Here is an 18,590-nt window from a genome sequence, read left to right as displayed (position 1 = left end):
GTCCTAATAGTCATCCACATGCTACCTCTAGAGGGTACACATTGCAAGCCATTTCCACATCAAGCCAAAATTGCCAATTTGTTAATTCACTGGCACAATGACCTTTATATCACTTCAATCTTGTTGACTATTACACACCAACTTTGGAAATTTTGGATTGCAATGAAACATTTGTAGACATAATCTCCTTTCAAACCACATGACAAAAATCTCTACTGTGAAGTAATGCGGATCAAAATATGTTACCAAAATAAGCTCACTATATGGGTAACATACTTCAAGCATTCTAGATCAGACTTCCAGATCACTTCCACCATGTTCAAGAATAGATACAACATGATATTATAGATATATTCCAATTGATTCTATCTTCAAAGGAATTCACTATATTATTACAAATCAAAATGCACCACAAATAGGTATGATATGACATGACAAGTAATTGCATTCTTCTAGATACTTTAAAGTCAATGATCACAACTTGCTGACACTTCTTTGTTATCACATCTTTTACATCAATGACAAGATTTGTCCAACAAAGGCTACCTACTACTATCTAATGAATATTAAAGATAAATTTAGGATTGAATGTAAGAAGTACTTCCATAAGTGTCAAGCAAAACGAATAAAAAAATACCAAGTTTGAAGGAGAAATAAAATAAGGATACCTTCTTGTGGAAGAAGACAACACTAAAATTATAAGATTTATAAGGGCATAGTCATTGTATGAGGTTCAAAGAATAAATTGCATGACCAAAAACACTATCATTCTAGCTAGAATCTTCTATTAGAGTACTATGTTCTAGAGATAAATTTTCCATCATTATACTTAAAGATCCATTCCACAAAAGAGAAGGGGGAGAATCATTGATATAAATTTGCATGTCATCATAACCACTACAAAGTTTCTACTAATAAAGGATGGAAAAAACCTATTTCACTCATAGACATAGATGACTAGAGAAACACTACATTTTATCATGGAGAATAGAAATCAAGATAAACTAATCTCTACCAAAATAGCAAAGAGAATAACCTAATTAATCAAACTTGTTCCTACTTATAGTTAGCCTTTAGCTTCCCCTCCTTGTCAAAGATCAAATTCAAAATGGATTATAGATTCCACATAGAAAAAAAGAAAACCTAATTCTCCATAATATTATGTATTTATCTCAAGGATTACAAAGACCACACGTTGTACTAGTATCTTACTACTCCTTATCCTCCTTGGTCAAACTTAGGATCCAAAATTATTGAATACATCAATACTTAAACGATCTTCTATTAGAGCATATTTTTGTAACATTCACCCTAAATCTCAAAATTCTCTTCGTAGCCTTCTAAAATTGAGTTATGTAAGGAACAAAATTCCAACATTAAGACTCCCACAACAAACTTTTTCCTCTTGGATTTCATTGCTACTAAAAAAAATTCGTGTACTAATGAGCAACTATTATACTATTATTGATTGTCAAAGCATTTGCTTCACTCTTTCCATAAGCTATCTACATTATTTGGATTTCCATCAGAAATTTGATGGCGAGGAATGTAAAATTCAATGTTTGTGGAATGAAATTTTGTATCTATGATTAATGTTTTCACTTTTCCTTTTAGAGTGATGTAAGGAAAGGAAAAAAAACAAAAAAAAACAAATAACTAAAAAGAAAAAGAAAAAACAAACAAACAAACAAACAAAGACTGAAATAGAAAAATAAAATAAAATATGAAAGCTCAAACTAAATTAAACTAACAGAATACATAAATGACAAAGCTACACAAACTCATATTAATGTATTCGTGTCTAGATTTGAGCAATTAGTAATGTCTCATAAATGGATTATAGTCTCTTTTTTAACTCCGAGCATCTCTTACCACTTGACAGTGGCAACACACAAAGGACTGTAATGAACAGTTCAAAAAACCCATAAATTATCTCTCTTAATCAAATAAATCCCATAAAAGAGTAGTAATATAAGTTGGTATTACTCTCATTCCATAGAGAGTAATTATGCATTTTGACTGGGGTGCCACTTAATGCTGCAACCAATACTGTGAAAGTAGAACATAATATTTTGTTAGGAAAAAACATGCGAGCACATCAATATAATCACCATAGTTAACAGTTCAGTTTCATACAGAAAAATAGAATAAGTTTCAAGTGAAATTTTAGTTTTACATACCTTGGTTTTTGAGCAGCGTTCACTGGTTGACCACTCAAGACACAGTCTATTGCTTGCCTTAAGTCACTGTAGATAAAATGAACGTCAAGAAAGCTACATCCAATAACAGGATTTGGAAAGAGTGATAAGTTAAAATGAAACCCTAATTATAGCTGGTCTTTGTAGCATAAATAGTGGATAAGTTAAAATGAAACCCTAATTATAGTTGCTCTTTGTAGCATACCTTCCTGTAACAGGTTTGTCATTTCTGGGTCGTGATTCATCAAACCTTCCATGGTAAGCAAGCTCAAATGGTTGGTTTCCATCCTTTTAGCACCCCCCCCCCCCCCCCAAAAAAAAACACACACACACGTTCTATATCATAAGGTAACCGAACAAATTCTCTATTCTAGTTTTAGAAATAGCTTGAAGAAACGGCGCATTGGAGGTTTTGAAGAGGAAAAATTCAGGAGTGCAAACAGCTCCATACGCCCGCGCAACTTCTTGGGTCTATTAGAAAACATATAAATAAATAACTTAGTTATTATTGCAATAAATATTTCCAAATGTTTTGAATCTATCCAAAAGTATATTACATCCAAGTTTATATTATATAGTAAGATAATTACACCTTGTGCCTCTCATAAATTTGCTCCTCGATCAATACATGAAGTCAACTGATCAGAATAATATTCTCTATATTAATCAACTAAAGAGGTAAACAGATGTTCTCTATGATCTACTTCCACTTGGCAGCTATACCATCAATAGTAATGTCTAGACACTAGAATGTAATCTTTTAAACATTTTCTTATACGTATTAATCGACAGGGGACAATATTATAAGACATACAATGTTATTTTCTTGTAGAGTCAGTGGACAGTTTAGATCACATATATTAAGCTTTGATTTTTAGATTTAAAAGTATTAAAGTTAACTGACATTCTCTAGATTTAATATGTTGCTTATTATGTATGATTTAATCAATCTTCCATAATTTGATCATGAAAGTGAGGTACATATCTTTTCAACATTAGCATATGGATGTGAGTGGAAGTGAAACGTTTGACATAGCTAACTAATATTAGAGAATGCAAACTTGTTTCTGCTGTTACGATGTAATCTTGCCCATTTCTTGTTTGTGCCAATAACAAAGGAACTTTACAAGTTGATTGTAATAATATGTTTTGGTATATCTGGATTCACTATATAATGGGCTCTCATTAATCATAAGTGCTTTTAACTCTAATTAATGTAAGATATATTTGAATACAGATAATCTTTGTAGGTTTTTCCTATTGTAAGATTATTTAATTCAGTAATTGAATTCAATATCTTGATTTCAGTCATGATCAATAATAAAAGCACAAAGAGAATTCAAGATTACAAACGAAGTGTAATATATAATATTATATTATCATATTGAATTTTCTATTTTGGAATAGCTATAATATAGCATTTTGCAATTGATCATAGATCAAATTTTATCACTCTTGGGATTAAGATCTTGGGTTGATTTGTTTCATTGACAAATCTTACATGGTATCAAAGTCATTTTGGTGATTCAAGGAATGTCTATTTTTATCAAGGATTCAAGCGTTCTTTCATGATTTGTGTTGTAAAATTGCTTTGGTGGTTGGTGGAGCAAATTGGAGTTTTCCGTTAAATTTTGAGTATTCAAAGAAGTTGATTTTGACTTTTGTTGCACCCAAATTGACATTAGAGGCCAACTCTTTGCAAATTTCAACAAAGGTGGTGTTCTCCATATTTCATAAATCGCACAACTTTTATTACATTTTAAATCAAATCAAACCCTAACATTAGTTTGAAGTAGTCCAAAACCATTGGAAACAATGTTAAATTATCAATTTTTAAACTCATTTCTCAAGAGCTATTACAAAATTTTCCTCATTTATAGAATTTGTATGGGTTGTACTATATGGGAATCTTTACTGAAATATTCTACTAGCATCAATGTCTACATGGATAGATCATGTTAGAATATTTGTTGGTGTGTGCTAGCATGGGTAAATCTATGAAGAATGAGAAATTCAATTGATTTCTTGATAGGAGAAGTCTATAAGTTTCTTTTGTACCCAAGAAGTTACTATTGGTAATGATGGACTAACCACTAGTCAACACTTGCCAACAACCCTCTAAATAATGCATTTGACAACTAGTTGCACATATACCCTTACTAGCTAGTATGTATCCACACTAGTGGTTTTACAACCTTCATCCCTCGAGGGAAATTTTCAATATTCTAGAGAAAAAATTGACCTTTTTATGGCTGGTTTAAAGATGCTATGAATAGTTTTATCACCTAGATATATATTCTATCACATTTTTATTTTTTTGGCTAGTGATGTGGTGTTTATTTTAGCATTCTTTCTCCCCCAACTTATCCCCTCTTCATATCCATTTTAGTACTTGCATTTAATCCTTGCAAGCTCCATTCATAGGCATTTGAGAATTGATATTGAAGCAATTTTTAAAGTACTATTTTAAATGCTAAGAATTATACAATACTCTAAACAAGTGAAACATGTACTTTCATTCCAAAGGTTAAACTCTAATAGAATGGCCTCTATTATAAATATCATTTCCTAGAATGTAATTAAATACGTATACCAAATGATGTAGTTTAAGCATTCATCAAGGGTTCAATAGTTTACACCCATTACACATGTATAAAATAACTCTATTTTGAAGTAAAAATCTAAGACTAACAATAAATAGTTTGGATTGGATTTCGGTTTACTACATTAAATAATTAACAAATAATCAAATTCTAAATGAATTGAACAAATTGATCCATCTTATTAAAAAATGTATTTGGCAAAACAATTAAATCATGAGCTCACCTCCACTAGTAGCACGCTGGATGAACATATGGAGTGAATCCATTTGGTGATAAAGAATCAAAGCAATAAAATTGGAGTGATGTATGCAACCTTAACAATCATTAACAAGACTTGTAAGTGTTGCAACACCCACTAATCTATACCTTGCAGATCTTAGCTCAACATTTCCTATATCCTCAAATGAAAGAGATTAAATTTATAATTGGAAATTATAGGTTGATATTCTTTTGTTTCTTAATTTGTTGTTTTTGATAGGGGTGACATTAAATTACAATGAGAATTTTTGTAGTAGAATCATATATGTGTTGAACAAAGAATAATATTGTATAAAATTCTTTGTTCATTAATTCAAGACTTAAATCTAATGATATTGATTGGTCAAATTTGAATTCTTTATACTTCAAATGGTTTGATGGGCATGGTTTTCAAATTTTATGAAAGATAACAAAATTATTTAAATTCTTTTTTTTTGTGGTTTGCATGCATGTAAGCCTTGAAAATTATCAACAAAATCATGGAAATCTCTATGGACAACATCTATGCATAAGATATTCCTAGGAATTGCAATTTGTAATGCCACTTTTCAACCAAACTTAATTAACTATTTGCAGCGGAATTAATAGATTAAATATTAATGTAAAGCTCATTAATTAAAGGTAAGTATCATTAAATTATATGTGAATGATAATAATTACAAAGTAAATTAATAACACAATAAATGGACTAATAAAACCACTTAATTCAACCTTATTATTGGCAAATCATATATAAAGCATTCTCAATCTCTTATAGCATCAAGGTTTTCCAATACTTATCTTAATCTTGAGCACTTGGAATAGTCATTCTCACTCCAAGAAGATTCTAGTGGCCTGGGGTTCTTTATGGCTATGGCACCCCATGGAGGAAACCATATTATCTACAATTCAAAGGAATAGTCACAGGTCTAGGCTCTTTTATGGCAAGTAAGCACTCCAAGAGGACAGGTTCTTACATAGAACCTCGCATGCCTTCACAACCCGAAATAAACACAACCCTGGCCAGGACACTCCCGAGTGTACACCGTACCCCAAGTTGGGCACACGTTGTGTGCCTATTCTCCAATGCCCATGCCAACCAATGACCTTAACCTTCATTCCTTTGTGCCCTCTAAATTCCTATATTTTCTCCCATGTCCATAGCCCACCAAGCCATCTCCTTCTTCTTCCTTGAGTGATCTCCATGCCCCCTCCCAAGTCTCACATAAATGAATTATATAACCTTTTCAAGGGTAGTTTCCAAACCATCACACCCTTTCGAAAAGGTCACCTTTAGTTTTCCTTTAATAATTATAATTATTCCTCTCTCTTAAGAGAGTTTGTCATAAACATTATTTATTAATATTTATTTAAACTAAAGGATTATAATATCCTTTATTTTTATCTCTCTTTTTTATTCTAAAAGGGTTATTACTTTATCTTCTCTTGGAGAAATAGTCACATAACACAATTAATTTCAAACAAGCAACTCTTCTAATAGATGCCTATTCTTTTGCATTTTCCATATATCCTCCCTAATTGGCATTGTAATTGGGATCCTAATCTATGCCACAACAAAGAGACACTTGATAGCCTAGGGTTGTGCAGTAGATTTACACATGCTAATTTTATTTGCTATAATTTCTTTAAAGTCTTTTCAACAAATCTATTTTATGCTTATTTAAAAAAAAAGAAGGATTTTTGTGCCTTTCACTTTCGTCACCAAATTAGCTAATTTAAATGGTAGCATTTCATTTTGATCATTGATAATGGATGTCCATACTCCCTCTAAATCATTTGTTTACTGCAAAAAATAAATTTATATGTCACATTTAAATTAATTAAATTAGAGATATGATTTCCACATAGATTTGACTTTTTAAGGATGGTATGCAAGAAAAAGAATACATCTGATGTTTTTTCTACTTCTTCATGTAAGAGTTTTTAAAACGCTGTCTTCATGTAAGAGTTTTTAAAAGGCTATATAATTTTGTATAATTTAAAAATTTATTGTATATAATTTTTTTTATTTGATAGTGTGATCGAACTGGTTTGTTTTTAATTTAAAAGAACATGTCGATATAACTATGTTTAAGATAAAATTTATATATTAAATAAAAGAAAATCAACAATTCTTTATAAATTTTAGTATAGTAATAATATACAAACAATACATAAAATGAATTAAGAATAGAAGTTAGGTTTTAATCAAAGATAACTCTTGGCATACTTTTCATGTATTTCTCAATGATATGTTACTTAAAAATAATCCATGAATAAAAAAGGTTGTTTTATTTATTTTATGTGAATTTGTTATTTAAAATTTTCTTTATTTTACTTAATTTAATTTTAGAATTGAGTATAGTAATTTTAAAATAATATTATTAATATGATTATTTAATTATCTTATAAATTAATCAATAGATATTTTTCATAATTACTTTAAATATTCATTTAAGGGTTTTAATATTTTCTAAAGAGAGACCTCATGACATTAAATATGAATTAAGTGAGTAAATATAGTGTTGTGGTGATACAAGTGTTGTTAGGATGGACATGGAATGGTGTAAAAAATGGTGATACTAGACGTGGTCTATTTTAGGTGTCTACAATTTAAAAACTCTAATAACTAGACACTATGAGGTCTAGATTAATTTCAAAGAGCTAGGAGTGCATAGCAAAGGGTTTGGAGTGCATGTAAACCATCTTATACAAGAGTAATTTGTACTTGTTTAAGTAATTTAGTGAAGATTCTTAGAAAATGAAATGATAAAAATATTATAAGGGTTTTTAGCTTTAGCTGATAGCTCAAGTACTCTAGTGCACTATTAGTGACATTGATTTTGACATCTTAAAAAGCCACCTTGTTTGACATACTTCCCCAAACCCAACAATGCAAAACAAAGTCCTACAACTTACTAGGGTAGACGAAAGAAGGAGAGTATGTGCCAAAGAAATGGCACCCTATATAGCCTTCCATCAAATAGACATTGCTACATTAGTGAAAGATTCTTTATTTAATAGTTACTCAACTCTAGATTAGTTGGATAAGGTGGAGATGGCTCTCAAAACTCCATCATGAATTATGTCTTTTAAAATGTTCAAGGTATAATGCACCTCCCAAAGAAGTATTTCATTTATGACACTCAACAACATTCTCCAAGTCTAGGAATTCTATATTTGCAAGAGGTTAAAATTTATAATTTTCTTTCTATATAATCTCATGTTATCAAGCCTCCTATTCATATTTGTGTAGTAATAATGAAATTGGTTGTGTTGGTATTGTCAACTTTTTCTCTCTTGTGTGGCATCAATACTTAGTTGATCAAGGATATGGTCCCACCAACTAAAGTCTATCTAGGAGCTCTTTTAACTTTAATAATCATTCCTTTTGAGTTATTGATATTTATGCATTAGATGAATATATTGAGGGAGATCTATCAATATTGATCACAAATTCAATGCACTTCCTCACTTGGGTTCTATGCAATGATGTTAATATTATTGAAATAACATGATAAATGTGAGGTGTTGCCAAAGCATTGGACAACTAGCAAAAGGGAGGAAAATATTTTTCTCTCATTGCTCACTAATTCTAGCCTAATTTTTAATTTCTTTGAGTGCACCTTCAAACCTTGCTCAAAATTTAGAAAATTCCTCTAATTTAACTACAATATTTTTGGCATGTAAAAATAAATCAAAATGAATGAGGACTATTATAACTAATTTAGGACAGCTATGGTGTGGAGGCTGAAAAAAGATATTAAGATAAGTTTTGATTGAATTTAGATGGTTTGTTTAAAATTAAGTATTTTGTTGTTGGGATGGCTGATGGCCATTCAAATGGTTGGGGAATACCATTGAAATTCTCAAAGTTCTCTTTAGGAAATCTAATTATCCTTGCAAAGTTCCCATGTTTTAGGATGGCTATGAAAAAAATGAAGGATGACAAAAGGATGTTTCCAAGGCATCATCATGTCCTTAGAACATCATTGATATAAGTATAAGGAAGAAAATCCTAGCGAAAATTGATCTATATTAATACAAACATACATGAAAAAAAATGGTTTATATTATTCACTTTTAGGGTTTGTTAGATTTTTTTGATTTTTCTAAATAAAAAATGATATTTTTGGGACCCAACAAATTTGCCTAGGGTCTTATAGACTCAACCTAGATATGTTTGAACATATGTAGGTTGAGTCCATAAGCATGAGGTAGAACTCTAGGTGAACCCTAGCTAAACCTAGATGGTGTGAAAGTAAGGTGAATGAACATTTTAAAGAGGACATATTAAATAGATGGTTGATTCTTAATGATATTAGATGGATAGGCATTTCAATTAGAGGGACTGTATATTTGGGATATGCCACAAAATAAAAAATATTGAAATCTTTTTTATGTTATATGGTGCAACAAAATTTGAAGGGGATGAACATTGGGGAACTATTTCAATTACTAAATCTAGAGGTAAAGTGGAGAAAAATAGTTCCAAATTAATTTGTTTGGAGACTTTAAAGGTTGTACTATTAATGAGATAAACTTGGACTCATAAGTAAGTCATAATTGGTCTCTATTATTATACTACAAGATGGTATAATGAGACATCCTCCTCATATTTATTATCCAAAATGATTATATAATGTAACCATCATTGACTATAAATTTATTTGAGGATTTATTTATTTTTAAACTAAGAATAGGTTGGTAGAGGTTTTTTGTTCACATAGAGGATTTTTCACTTGTACAAGGTAAGCCTATCATATATATCCTACCCATCACCTAAATTCTTCTTCTCTTTAGAATTAATTAAATTTTAGATTTCAAAAACAACAAAAGACAATTAAGGATTATTTGAAAGCTATAATATCTTACAAATGAGCAATTTTTGTTCAAGAAATATATGAAAATATCAAGAATAGACACATTGTCTAGAGATGGTAGCTTTTGTGAAATTAGCATATCTTATAGAGAATTTAAAAGAGTGATGATGGGGTCATTTTGCATTAAAAACAATAAAATTTTATCCTTTTTCCTATCATGGAATCAATTTTCTAACAATTATAAATGTTAGTTTTGTGGGATTGAATAAAAATGGTTTGATGAATTGACAATAATTTAATAAAATGATTATTGTGTATCTAATAGAAAACTCCTTGAACAAATTTCTATCTTAGAAACCGTACAAATAAAATTTTGAGGGATAGCACAAGGTTTCAAGGAGATGGAAATATCATTGAAAGTGTCATTCTTTTATAAAGGAGAAGCTCATATACAAATAAACTTGTTACCTCAAGTTGTGTTGGAGTGCATTGTGATGATTGTTAAAAAATTCATATATGAACCATAATGAGGAGTTTTTCTCTAATAGAATGATTTGTGTTTAGGACTGTAATGGTAAAAATTTGGTGCATCACTCTTATGAATGACTGTGAACCATTCGAAGTAACTCAATGTCATTTTACAAACCAATTGAGAGAGTTGATGCCTCCTAGATAGTAGAATTTTTTTTTAATTTTTTTTTCCATATCATACCATGCTGCTAAATGAATGTATCATGATTAAATTAGCAATGTGATTTATCACTCAAGTTGTTTCTTGAACCTCCCTCTTATTAATTTATCATGCATTGAATTGTACAGAACATTGTATAAGTATCCATTTTTATTTTGTTAATGCATATGTGGACATCACAATTAGCTTTATAATAAAAGTCCACATTAAGCACAATGGTCTATATTAGGAAAGTGTTTATGTGTATATGCTTTTCTAAACATGTGATCACACTTCAAGATTTAAATTGCATGCATGATCCATAATCTAATGTGGATATTCCACAATCCACTATAACATATCATATTATTTTCTAATGTAATTTGATTACATATTTATGTACCGAATGTATAAATAAAGGCACCAATTCATCATATCACCTTTGTTGTTACATTTTTTTTTTTCTCAATTCAAGGCATAAAAGTACTTCTTTCCTACAATAATGACATCTTCTCACACAACTATCCAATAATCTAATGCACTCCTTAGAACTCTACTACACTTTGAAGAGTTGCAAGTTGTCACCAATAGACCTTTACAACTAATTTCTTATAACACTAAAGAAAAATTCTCCCACATAGGGTTATCTCTCTTGGAAGTTTTGTAATAAGAAAAATCATAAATGAGTACAAAAAGGAATTTGAACCATCATATCGATTAAAAGGATTCATTAGACACATTGTAGAGTTATCAGACCTTGGAGACCTTATCTTTAATACTTTTATGAAATGTGTGACCACAGAAAATTAAGCTCCACTCTCCCAATTCTATAAAGGGACAATTTTAACCACTATCAATCTAATAAGGCATGTTTAACCATGATTGAACCCATTATTTATAAATTTTATTCTACTAATACTAATTCCTTGTGCAGTTGGATCCTTCAATTCTTCTTCCCTATTTTCTAAAAACATAAGTTTGCAATTAAACTTCTATGTTAATTTATTTAGAATGATACTTGAAAGTGTATTAGATATAAGGATTAACCTCAACCTAACATAAGTAAATATGTTATAATACTTAGTAAATTTCCTAGACCAATTTTGAACCATACCTTCCAAATTAGAAGGCCTTTTGTTCCCCATGGCTAGGAACTCACTACATGATATGTGACTTTCACCTTGGTTCTTGGGTAACGCTAGATTTTTGTTGGCCTAATCTCTTCCAAGCAACCAAAATTTTTACCACATGTCACCTATTTTCTTTATTTTTTTATTATTAATAGAATTATAAACAAATTCAACAATTTGTTCACTTTTTTATGAGAGACAGTAAGAAATGTTGCCACCAATAGTTATCAACCTTCTACTTGTTGGTGCCCTTACAAAGGAAACTTTTGATCTCCCTCATAAGCATGGAGGGTGAATTATTTTTCATCTTTCAGAACCTTGTATATCTTGTCCCTTATATACTAAAATTATTCTCTAAGCTACATGTATTGGCTTCCAACACCACATGACATACATCAAGAGGAGCCATGTTTGCAATAGTTTCATCAATAAAATGTTCATTCACACCAAATTTGACTTAAAATGTTTGGTGCTAGAAAGTTCTAATCTTTTTCTTACCCAACCCAAGCTACATGGATTAGGATATACATATGTTTCAAGTCCCAACTTCTCTACTAAATCCTTAGATACCAAATCAGGTAGAGAGCAACTATTTAAGAAAGCATCTACATTTATTTTCAGTTTAATTTTTTTGAAAGAAATTTTGATGTGTTCATCTTTCTCTCCCTCTTCTTTATTATCTAAATAAACCTTTCTATGTATAGATGTGCATGCAAGTATTTTTCAAATGAATGTGACATTATAGCACCTGGCTAACGAAGTCATGAACTTTAGTTTTTCTTCTTACGCTTGTTCTTCAAGACATACAACTGTAGGTGTAGTTGCCATCACAACAGTGAAAAATGAATTCCCATCTCTCACAATCCTAGATATTACCATCCCTTCTATAGTAAATTAATTTTCTAGTTTAAATTTATGTGCTTTCAAATACTATATGTGCAAAATACATCAAGAGGAACCACTTTTACAATAATTTAATCAATAAAATGCACATTCACACCAAACATAACTTGCATTATTTGGCGATGGACAATTCTACTCCTTTTGTTACTCAACCCAAGCCATATAGAGAATGATGGAAATATGTCTTGGGTCCCAATTTATTTTCTATCTTTTCATAAACCAAATTATCCTAAGAACAACTATAGGAGAAAGCCTGCACCTTGTCTCTTCACTTGAATTTTTTATGTGATTTTTTTTTATGTGCTCATATTTTTGTTTCTGTTCTTTTACATCTAACAAAACCTTTTGTTGAAAGATATGCAAAAATTTACCATGTTTACATCAAGTTGCAATTCACCTCTTGGACTATAAAAGAAGTCACAATCTTATGTTTGTTCTTATTAGACTTGTTCTTTAATGGTGCAACTCTAAGTGTAGCTTTCAACATGTTCCATCTTCTTCACCGCCCATGTCACACTATGTATAATGTTTTTTAAATTTAATTAATTATAACCTCAATCTTACTTCCACCTTTGCATTTCCCTATAAAATTTGAACCACCATATTATGCTTGAGCCTTTGAAAAAACAAACCTTTTTTTTTGTGTATTTCATATAATGAGCAAAAGAGTTTTCTTCATCCATGTCCTTAAGGCTTTGAAAACACCATGTACCTCCTTAGATGACTCCAAAGACTACCTATGTATTTCATTAGGATTGCCTAATTGCATACCTTTATTCATTTATATGGCCACTCCATGAAAAAATCCATTAGTGTATTCTTAGGCACTTTGTCCTTATAAATAGACCTCTCTTTTTGATGAAAAATAAGATTTAATGATTTAGATTAGCTTTTGAAATTCATCCCAAAATTTCTTAAAGACAAATAATGTGAATAGCTTTCAAAGCTGTTAAAAATATGATTTCTCAATCTTAATAGAAACTTTTTTGGATTGTTACTTTTTAATATTTTGCACATTGAAATATAACTCAATTGTACCAGCTAATGGTCAAGTTTCTCTACATCTACATCTTCTCCACACATAGGTATATTTATCTTTTCCTTAGCTTTGAAAATAGAGGTTGCAAAGAGAACATTTTCATCATAGAACTACATCTTCTCACAAGAAAACAGCCGCCCCCTTAAAATTAAATTTCTCCAGGGATACCCGGGCTATTTTCTTCATGAGTCTGATCATCATGATTTTTTCTAAATTTTCCTTAGATCTTGAATGGCTTACCACATCTTCTAGCTTGAGAAATTTTTTCTCATCCCTAAGAAGTGTTGCATCATTATATATAAAGCTTCTAACTCTTTATATAAAATTTCAGTATTATTTCTCTTTTTGCAAAGATGTAAATCCAAGCTCCAGTTGAAGTAGCTACTATAATAATGAATATAAAGCTGAAAACTAATCAGACAACTAAACAGCCACACAAAATCCAAGGAAATCCAACTCTAATATGAATCTTATCCTTAATCTAGAGTAGATATTCCAATATGTAAACTGCCACAACAGAACCTATTCTTCTTTAATGTAACTCGATTGCATAAGATCTTTTCCTAATGCAAAAAAAAGGTAAAGCAGTTCCTATAGTTTAAACCTAAAATGGTGAAGAACTCCAGCCAAGGGAGTTGTTCCTCCTCCCAAAGACACTATCTCTTGAAATTTAATAATGTTTTTCTTGCCTAGACCAAGGCTTACAAGGACTCTCTCTGTACTACCATACAACTCTCCAATGCTCTCATGCACTGTTTAAACCTTGGATACACTTTCAAAGAATCGCAGGCTTCCAACAACTAGGCTTATAATCAATTTTATAAAACAAAACTAAGAAAAAATCCCTATACAATGACCTCTCTTGTAAGTTTTATGATAAGAAGAGTTACAAAGGAGTCAAAGAAGAAGTTCATGCATAAAAAAATGGAGTGGAATCTTCCTCATGTGTAACTTTAGTGTATGTTGGCACAGTATTATAATGTTTAGCTTAAGCATGAAAAATAAAATATTAACACACTAATTGTGTAATCTTACTATAGGGAGGATTTTCATGTACTCATCTCATCATAAAGATATGGAAACTGATAGCCGAATTTCTTGGCTTCTTCAGCCATAAAATCTGGACCATCCTGTCATAAACAGACAAATTCCATTGGAATGGAACAGTACATGGATTACTCCACCAACAACTAATCTCTTTCACTTTCCTTTCTCTTCTGATTTCAAACTCTAATTGAAAAAATATGGTTTGGCCATTTTATCTAGCCTCTAAAACAAAAGTGCAAATAACAACATACCTGAGGGTGAGTGACAGTATAATTAGAAGATATTGCCACAACACCGAGCCCCTTCTGTACCAATGATTACATTGAAAATAAGAAAACAACATCATAATGGTGTAACACAGTAAAAAAACGGGTCTGCTCTGAAGTCAAAATTACTTACAGGCATGTAGTCGTTTGTAAGTTTGAAAATCTCTTTCTTCAAGTGTATGACAAAAGGACAGTGGTTACAGATAAACATAACCTGCAAAGATTCAAACTCATCACAGACCATTCACTCTCTGATTTTAATTGAACTGAAGGAAAGAGAATTGTCAATAGAGATAAACACAATACCAGAAGTGCCGGGTGGCCTTGAAAATCATCCAACTTCCAGACTTTACCTGTCAATGGCTCTGGGAGCTGTGGGCATGCTACAAATTGGATTCACATTCAGATGGATCTTAACAAAACTAAAATGTGGTCTAGACAATAAAATTAAAATGTGCGCATGTTACAAAATTATTGAAAGATAGAAAAGAAATAAGAACAATGCTACCAACGTGGAATTCTTGGGCATTGGATGAGAGAGGAAGGGGCTTGGACTCCATGGTTTGGGTGCAAAATATGAAGTGTTAGTATAATTTGAATGAGAATAGTTGCAGATTACAAAGATCTTATATAGACAGTTCTCTAGGTGTTGCATTGGAAAAATGAGGATAAGGGGATTATTGAGCTATTAATGAAAACTCTATTAAACAATTATCCAAACATATAAATTAGAGTTGCACTTAAATTTGGAAGAGATATTAATAATCCAAAAGTATCAAGATCTGGATTCGTTCCAGAGAGAAGGGAGTGCATGCAGACCGTCCTGTATAATAATAATTTGTTTATTTTCTTCAAGTCCTGTATATAAGAGTTTTGGGAAGCAAATGATGGATAGCATTGAAGGTATTTGACGTTTAGTTGATATATAGAAGAAAGACTATAAGTTTGACTGACTGTTTTTTATTATCTCTTTGACTGACTGTTATCTACCTTCTTTTTATTGCACATTTGTTGACAGTTGATTGGCATTCAGTTACATGCTTTTTAAAATAAAAGGTTTTTGACTTTCAGTTGATAGATAAAATATGGTAGGTAAGAGAATAAGTTTGATTGGTAGTTCTATCAAGATATGGTTATGAAGTCATTGGGATGTATTATGGTATATATGGTTGGATGCTACAGAACTGAAATTTTGATTTGTCATTGTTGGTTAACAGATTTGTCTTTTTCTTGAAATCTTAACAATTATCTTCTTTAAACAAAATATGACTCTCTCTCTCACTCTATAAAAGGAAACAAACTATCAACAGTTAGATGAATTAATAAAAATTCAACCTTTCCATTAGAGGGCAGCTCCTCATATGATTTGCAATGAATTTATTATACAAATGATATGCTAATACATTTTACCAGAAAGCATTGAAAGGCTTCAACATTCATTCATCAACACAAATAAACACCTTCAAAACTGTAAACACGGAAATTTTTTTGAAAGAATATTCAAAGGGAGTTCACAGACTCTGATTACAAACATACTCACTAAATAAATTCAAAACAAAACAGAGGCTCAACAAATACTGATGGCTGACTGACACTCTCTCATGCCTCACAAGGCAAGGGGGATCAAGCAAATCAATACAATATGAGTCTTCTAACAACTAATGATAACCATGAACTGAAGAAAAATACAGAGATAACTGATCACAAAATTATATCATGCCCATAACAACTTTCACAAGAAAGATTATAAGTCTTCAAACAAACAGATTCAAAGATGGCATAACATTGCATTTCATTGATAATCAGCTATTGTATTTCCAAACAATTCATATGCGAACCAAAATATTATCTCCTGCTCCTAAAAATCACAGTTTTTGGAACCCCTTCAAAGACAAGCTTTTCAGCTCAAATAGCCACCAGGCCCATAATTTTTAAATAATCAAATTACATTTACTTTCATCAGTGAAAGAAACTGTTTGAAACAACATAAAAGAAAACTAAATAAACAGCCAGTAGGAGGCTAATATTTCATCTTCGGATCAGCTAGGCTTCCACCGAGGCAGAGGAGGTTACAGATCTGTCCCGCTTTGCTGCAGAACCACGCCACTCCAGGTGTGCTTCTGAGAAGTTCAGGATGATTTGAAAATAAGGCAGACCAATGTGTAGGATTCTCTACTTCCACACTTCTTTGTCCATGTTTACCTATGCAACTTTCACCTTGTGAACCTCTAAATGGTCTGAGAAGACAATGAGCATCGATTCAATCCTTGCCACCTTTGAGAAGTCATCCGTGGTCAAGGATTTCAACATCTGAATGAACTGGATCCTCTCCTGAAAAATCTTGGTCATGTCCGCAGCCTTTTCAATTGTCTTGGCACCCTCCTTCATGAGTTGGATAAAAAATACACTTGAGATCTTTCTGCATCGTATCGATCAAGTCGGTCAATCCTCTGAGCAACTTAGTGGATTATTCATGACCTTGCTTGATGATCGAATTGCGTTATTCCACATTTTTCTTTGACACGTACAACACATTATCATCCAAGTTCTCCACCGGTTTTTCAGCCAGGAATTTCATCACTTTTTATTTCTAAACATCATTCATCTGTGCAAGGACTGCTACCCACTTAATCCTTTCTTTCTCCTAGGCGACCATTTCCAATTCTAGCTCCTTGCTCACGATTTCAACATCTTTATAAACTTTTACCAAATTAATAATATAATCTGATCCCTGTTGTATAATAAGGTCCAACCATTTATTGAACATCTTTGTCACTACCCTGTTCCTTTGAACCTTATCTAGCATTTTTTGGTTGGTTGGAGATTTAGGATCGAATGACACTGATATTTGTGACAATGGTTGGGGGTCTGGATTGTGGATGGCATTGATGTACTCAGCCATCTGGGTAACAACTTGCTTCAGTTCTCTTTTGTCCTTCTCATCTTTCCACGTTCTTGAAATTATCCTCTTCGTGGAGGATTCTAAATGCTTAACATCTACAACCCTTGAAGCAATCCCCAAATCTATCTTTTCCATAGTAAAATCCTCCTCCGTAGCCTTGTCTACATCTCTTCTTGGAATCGATTTGGCCACTTCGGTCATCCAGTGACCTGTTGTTTCATCTACATCAAGCATTGCTTGTGTTTTGAGTTTCTTTGGCTTCGACGCCTTCCCCAAACATCTACTAACCATGTCTTCCATCTGAATTGTGACCGGCACCATACTTCATTTCTTTCCAATAGCAGCTTCCAACCATCTCGATGCATTTGCAGGTTCCTTAGGTGGTGGAGTTGTCTGTGCATTTGGTGAAGTGACAATTACCAAAGTGTTCATAGGATCTTGTCGAATTTCCTCTTCCTTATTTGTGTCCATTTCCTACATCTTGGGCTCATCTTGATCCTGTGGATCCATTGTTTGTTCAAGCTCCTCACTGGGGTCCAAGTCTAAGACAACCTATTTTAGGATGGGCTCCCTACTCTTCTTTTTACTCCTAGATCGAGTTACTCGAGCAACTGTGAGACCGGATGATGACCTCTTTGACCTCCTAGGTTGAATTTTCTCTAGAACAAACCTTGAAACACCCGCAATATCAACAACTTCGTTAGTGGAAGAAATGGGGGATTGAACCACAATGTGTGAATCAATTCTTGGTTCATGTGAGGACATGTGAAGT

The 18,590-nt window shown here is 31.8% G+C and overlaps 1 protein-coding gene across 1 annotated transcript; it reads right to left on the bottom strand.

The window, feature by feature from the left end:
• Positions 1–1,815: 1,815 nt before the first annotated feature.
• On the bottom strand, positions 1,816–15,604 carry LOC131027986 (uncharacterized). Its single transcript, XM_057958089.2, has 9 exons — positions 15,429–15,604; positions 15,223–15,288; positions 15,050–15,130; positions 14,902–14,955; positions 14,667–14,733; positions 2,612–2,671; positions 2,404–2,491; positions 2,181–2,246; positions 1,816–2,049 (listed from the first exon to the last, which is right to left on the bottom strand). The coding sequence occupies exons 1-9, from the start codon at positions 15,474–15,476 to the stop codon at positions 2,007–2,009; spliced, it is 573 nt and encodes a 190-aa protein (XP_057814072.2). The 5' UTR covers positions 15,477–15,604; the 3' UTR covers positions 1,816–2,006.
• Between the last annotated feature and the right edge of the window lie 2,986 nt (positions 15,605–18,590).

This window comes from Cryptomeria japonica, chromosome 5 (assembly GCF_030272615.1).
Source record: "Cryptomeria japonica chromosome 5, Sugi_1.0, whole genome shotgun sequence".
Taxonomy (NCBI): domain Eukaryota; kingdom Viridiplantae; phylum Streptophyta; class Pinopsida; order Cupressales; family Cupressaceae; genus Cryptomeria; species Cryptomeria japonica.
This window is presented reverse-complemented; position numbering and strand designations above follow the sequence as displayed.

What these genes read in the sequence shown, in the direction of transcription:
- LOC131027986 (XM_057958089.2), bottom strand. Translation starts at nt 15,476, where the DNA reads ATGGAGTCCAAGCCCCTTCCTCTCTCATCCAATGCCCAAGAATTCCAC. An exon ending in TTACAAACGACTACATGCCT is followed by an intron (nt 14,956 to 15,049) that starts GTAAGTAATTTT and finishes TCATTGGTACAG; the next exon opens with AAGGGGCTCGGTGTTGTGGC. An exon ending in GTTTCCATATCTTTATGATG is followed by an intron (nt 2,672 to 14,666) that starts AGATGAGTACAT and finishes ATGTTTTCTAAT; the next exon opens with AGACCCAAGAAGTTGCGCGG.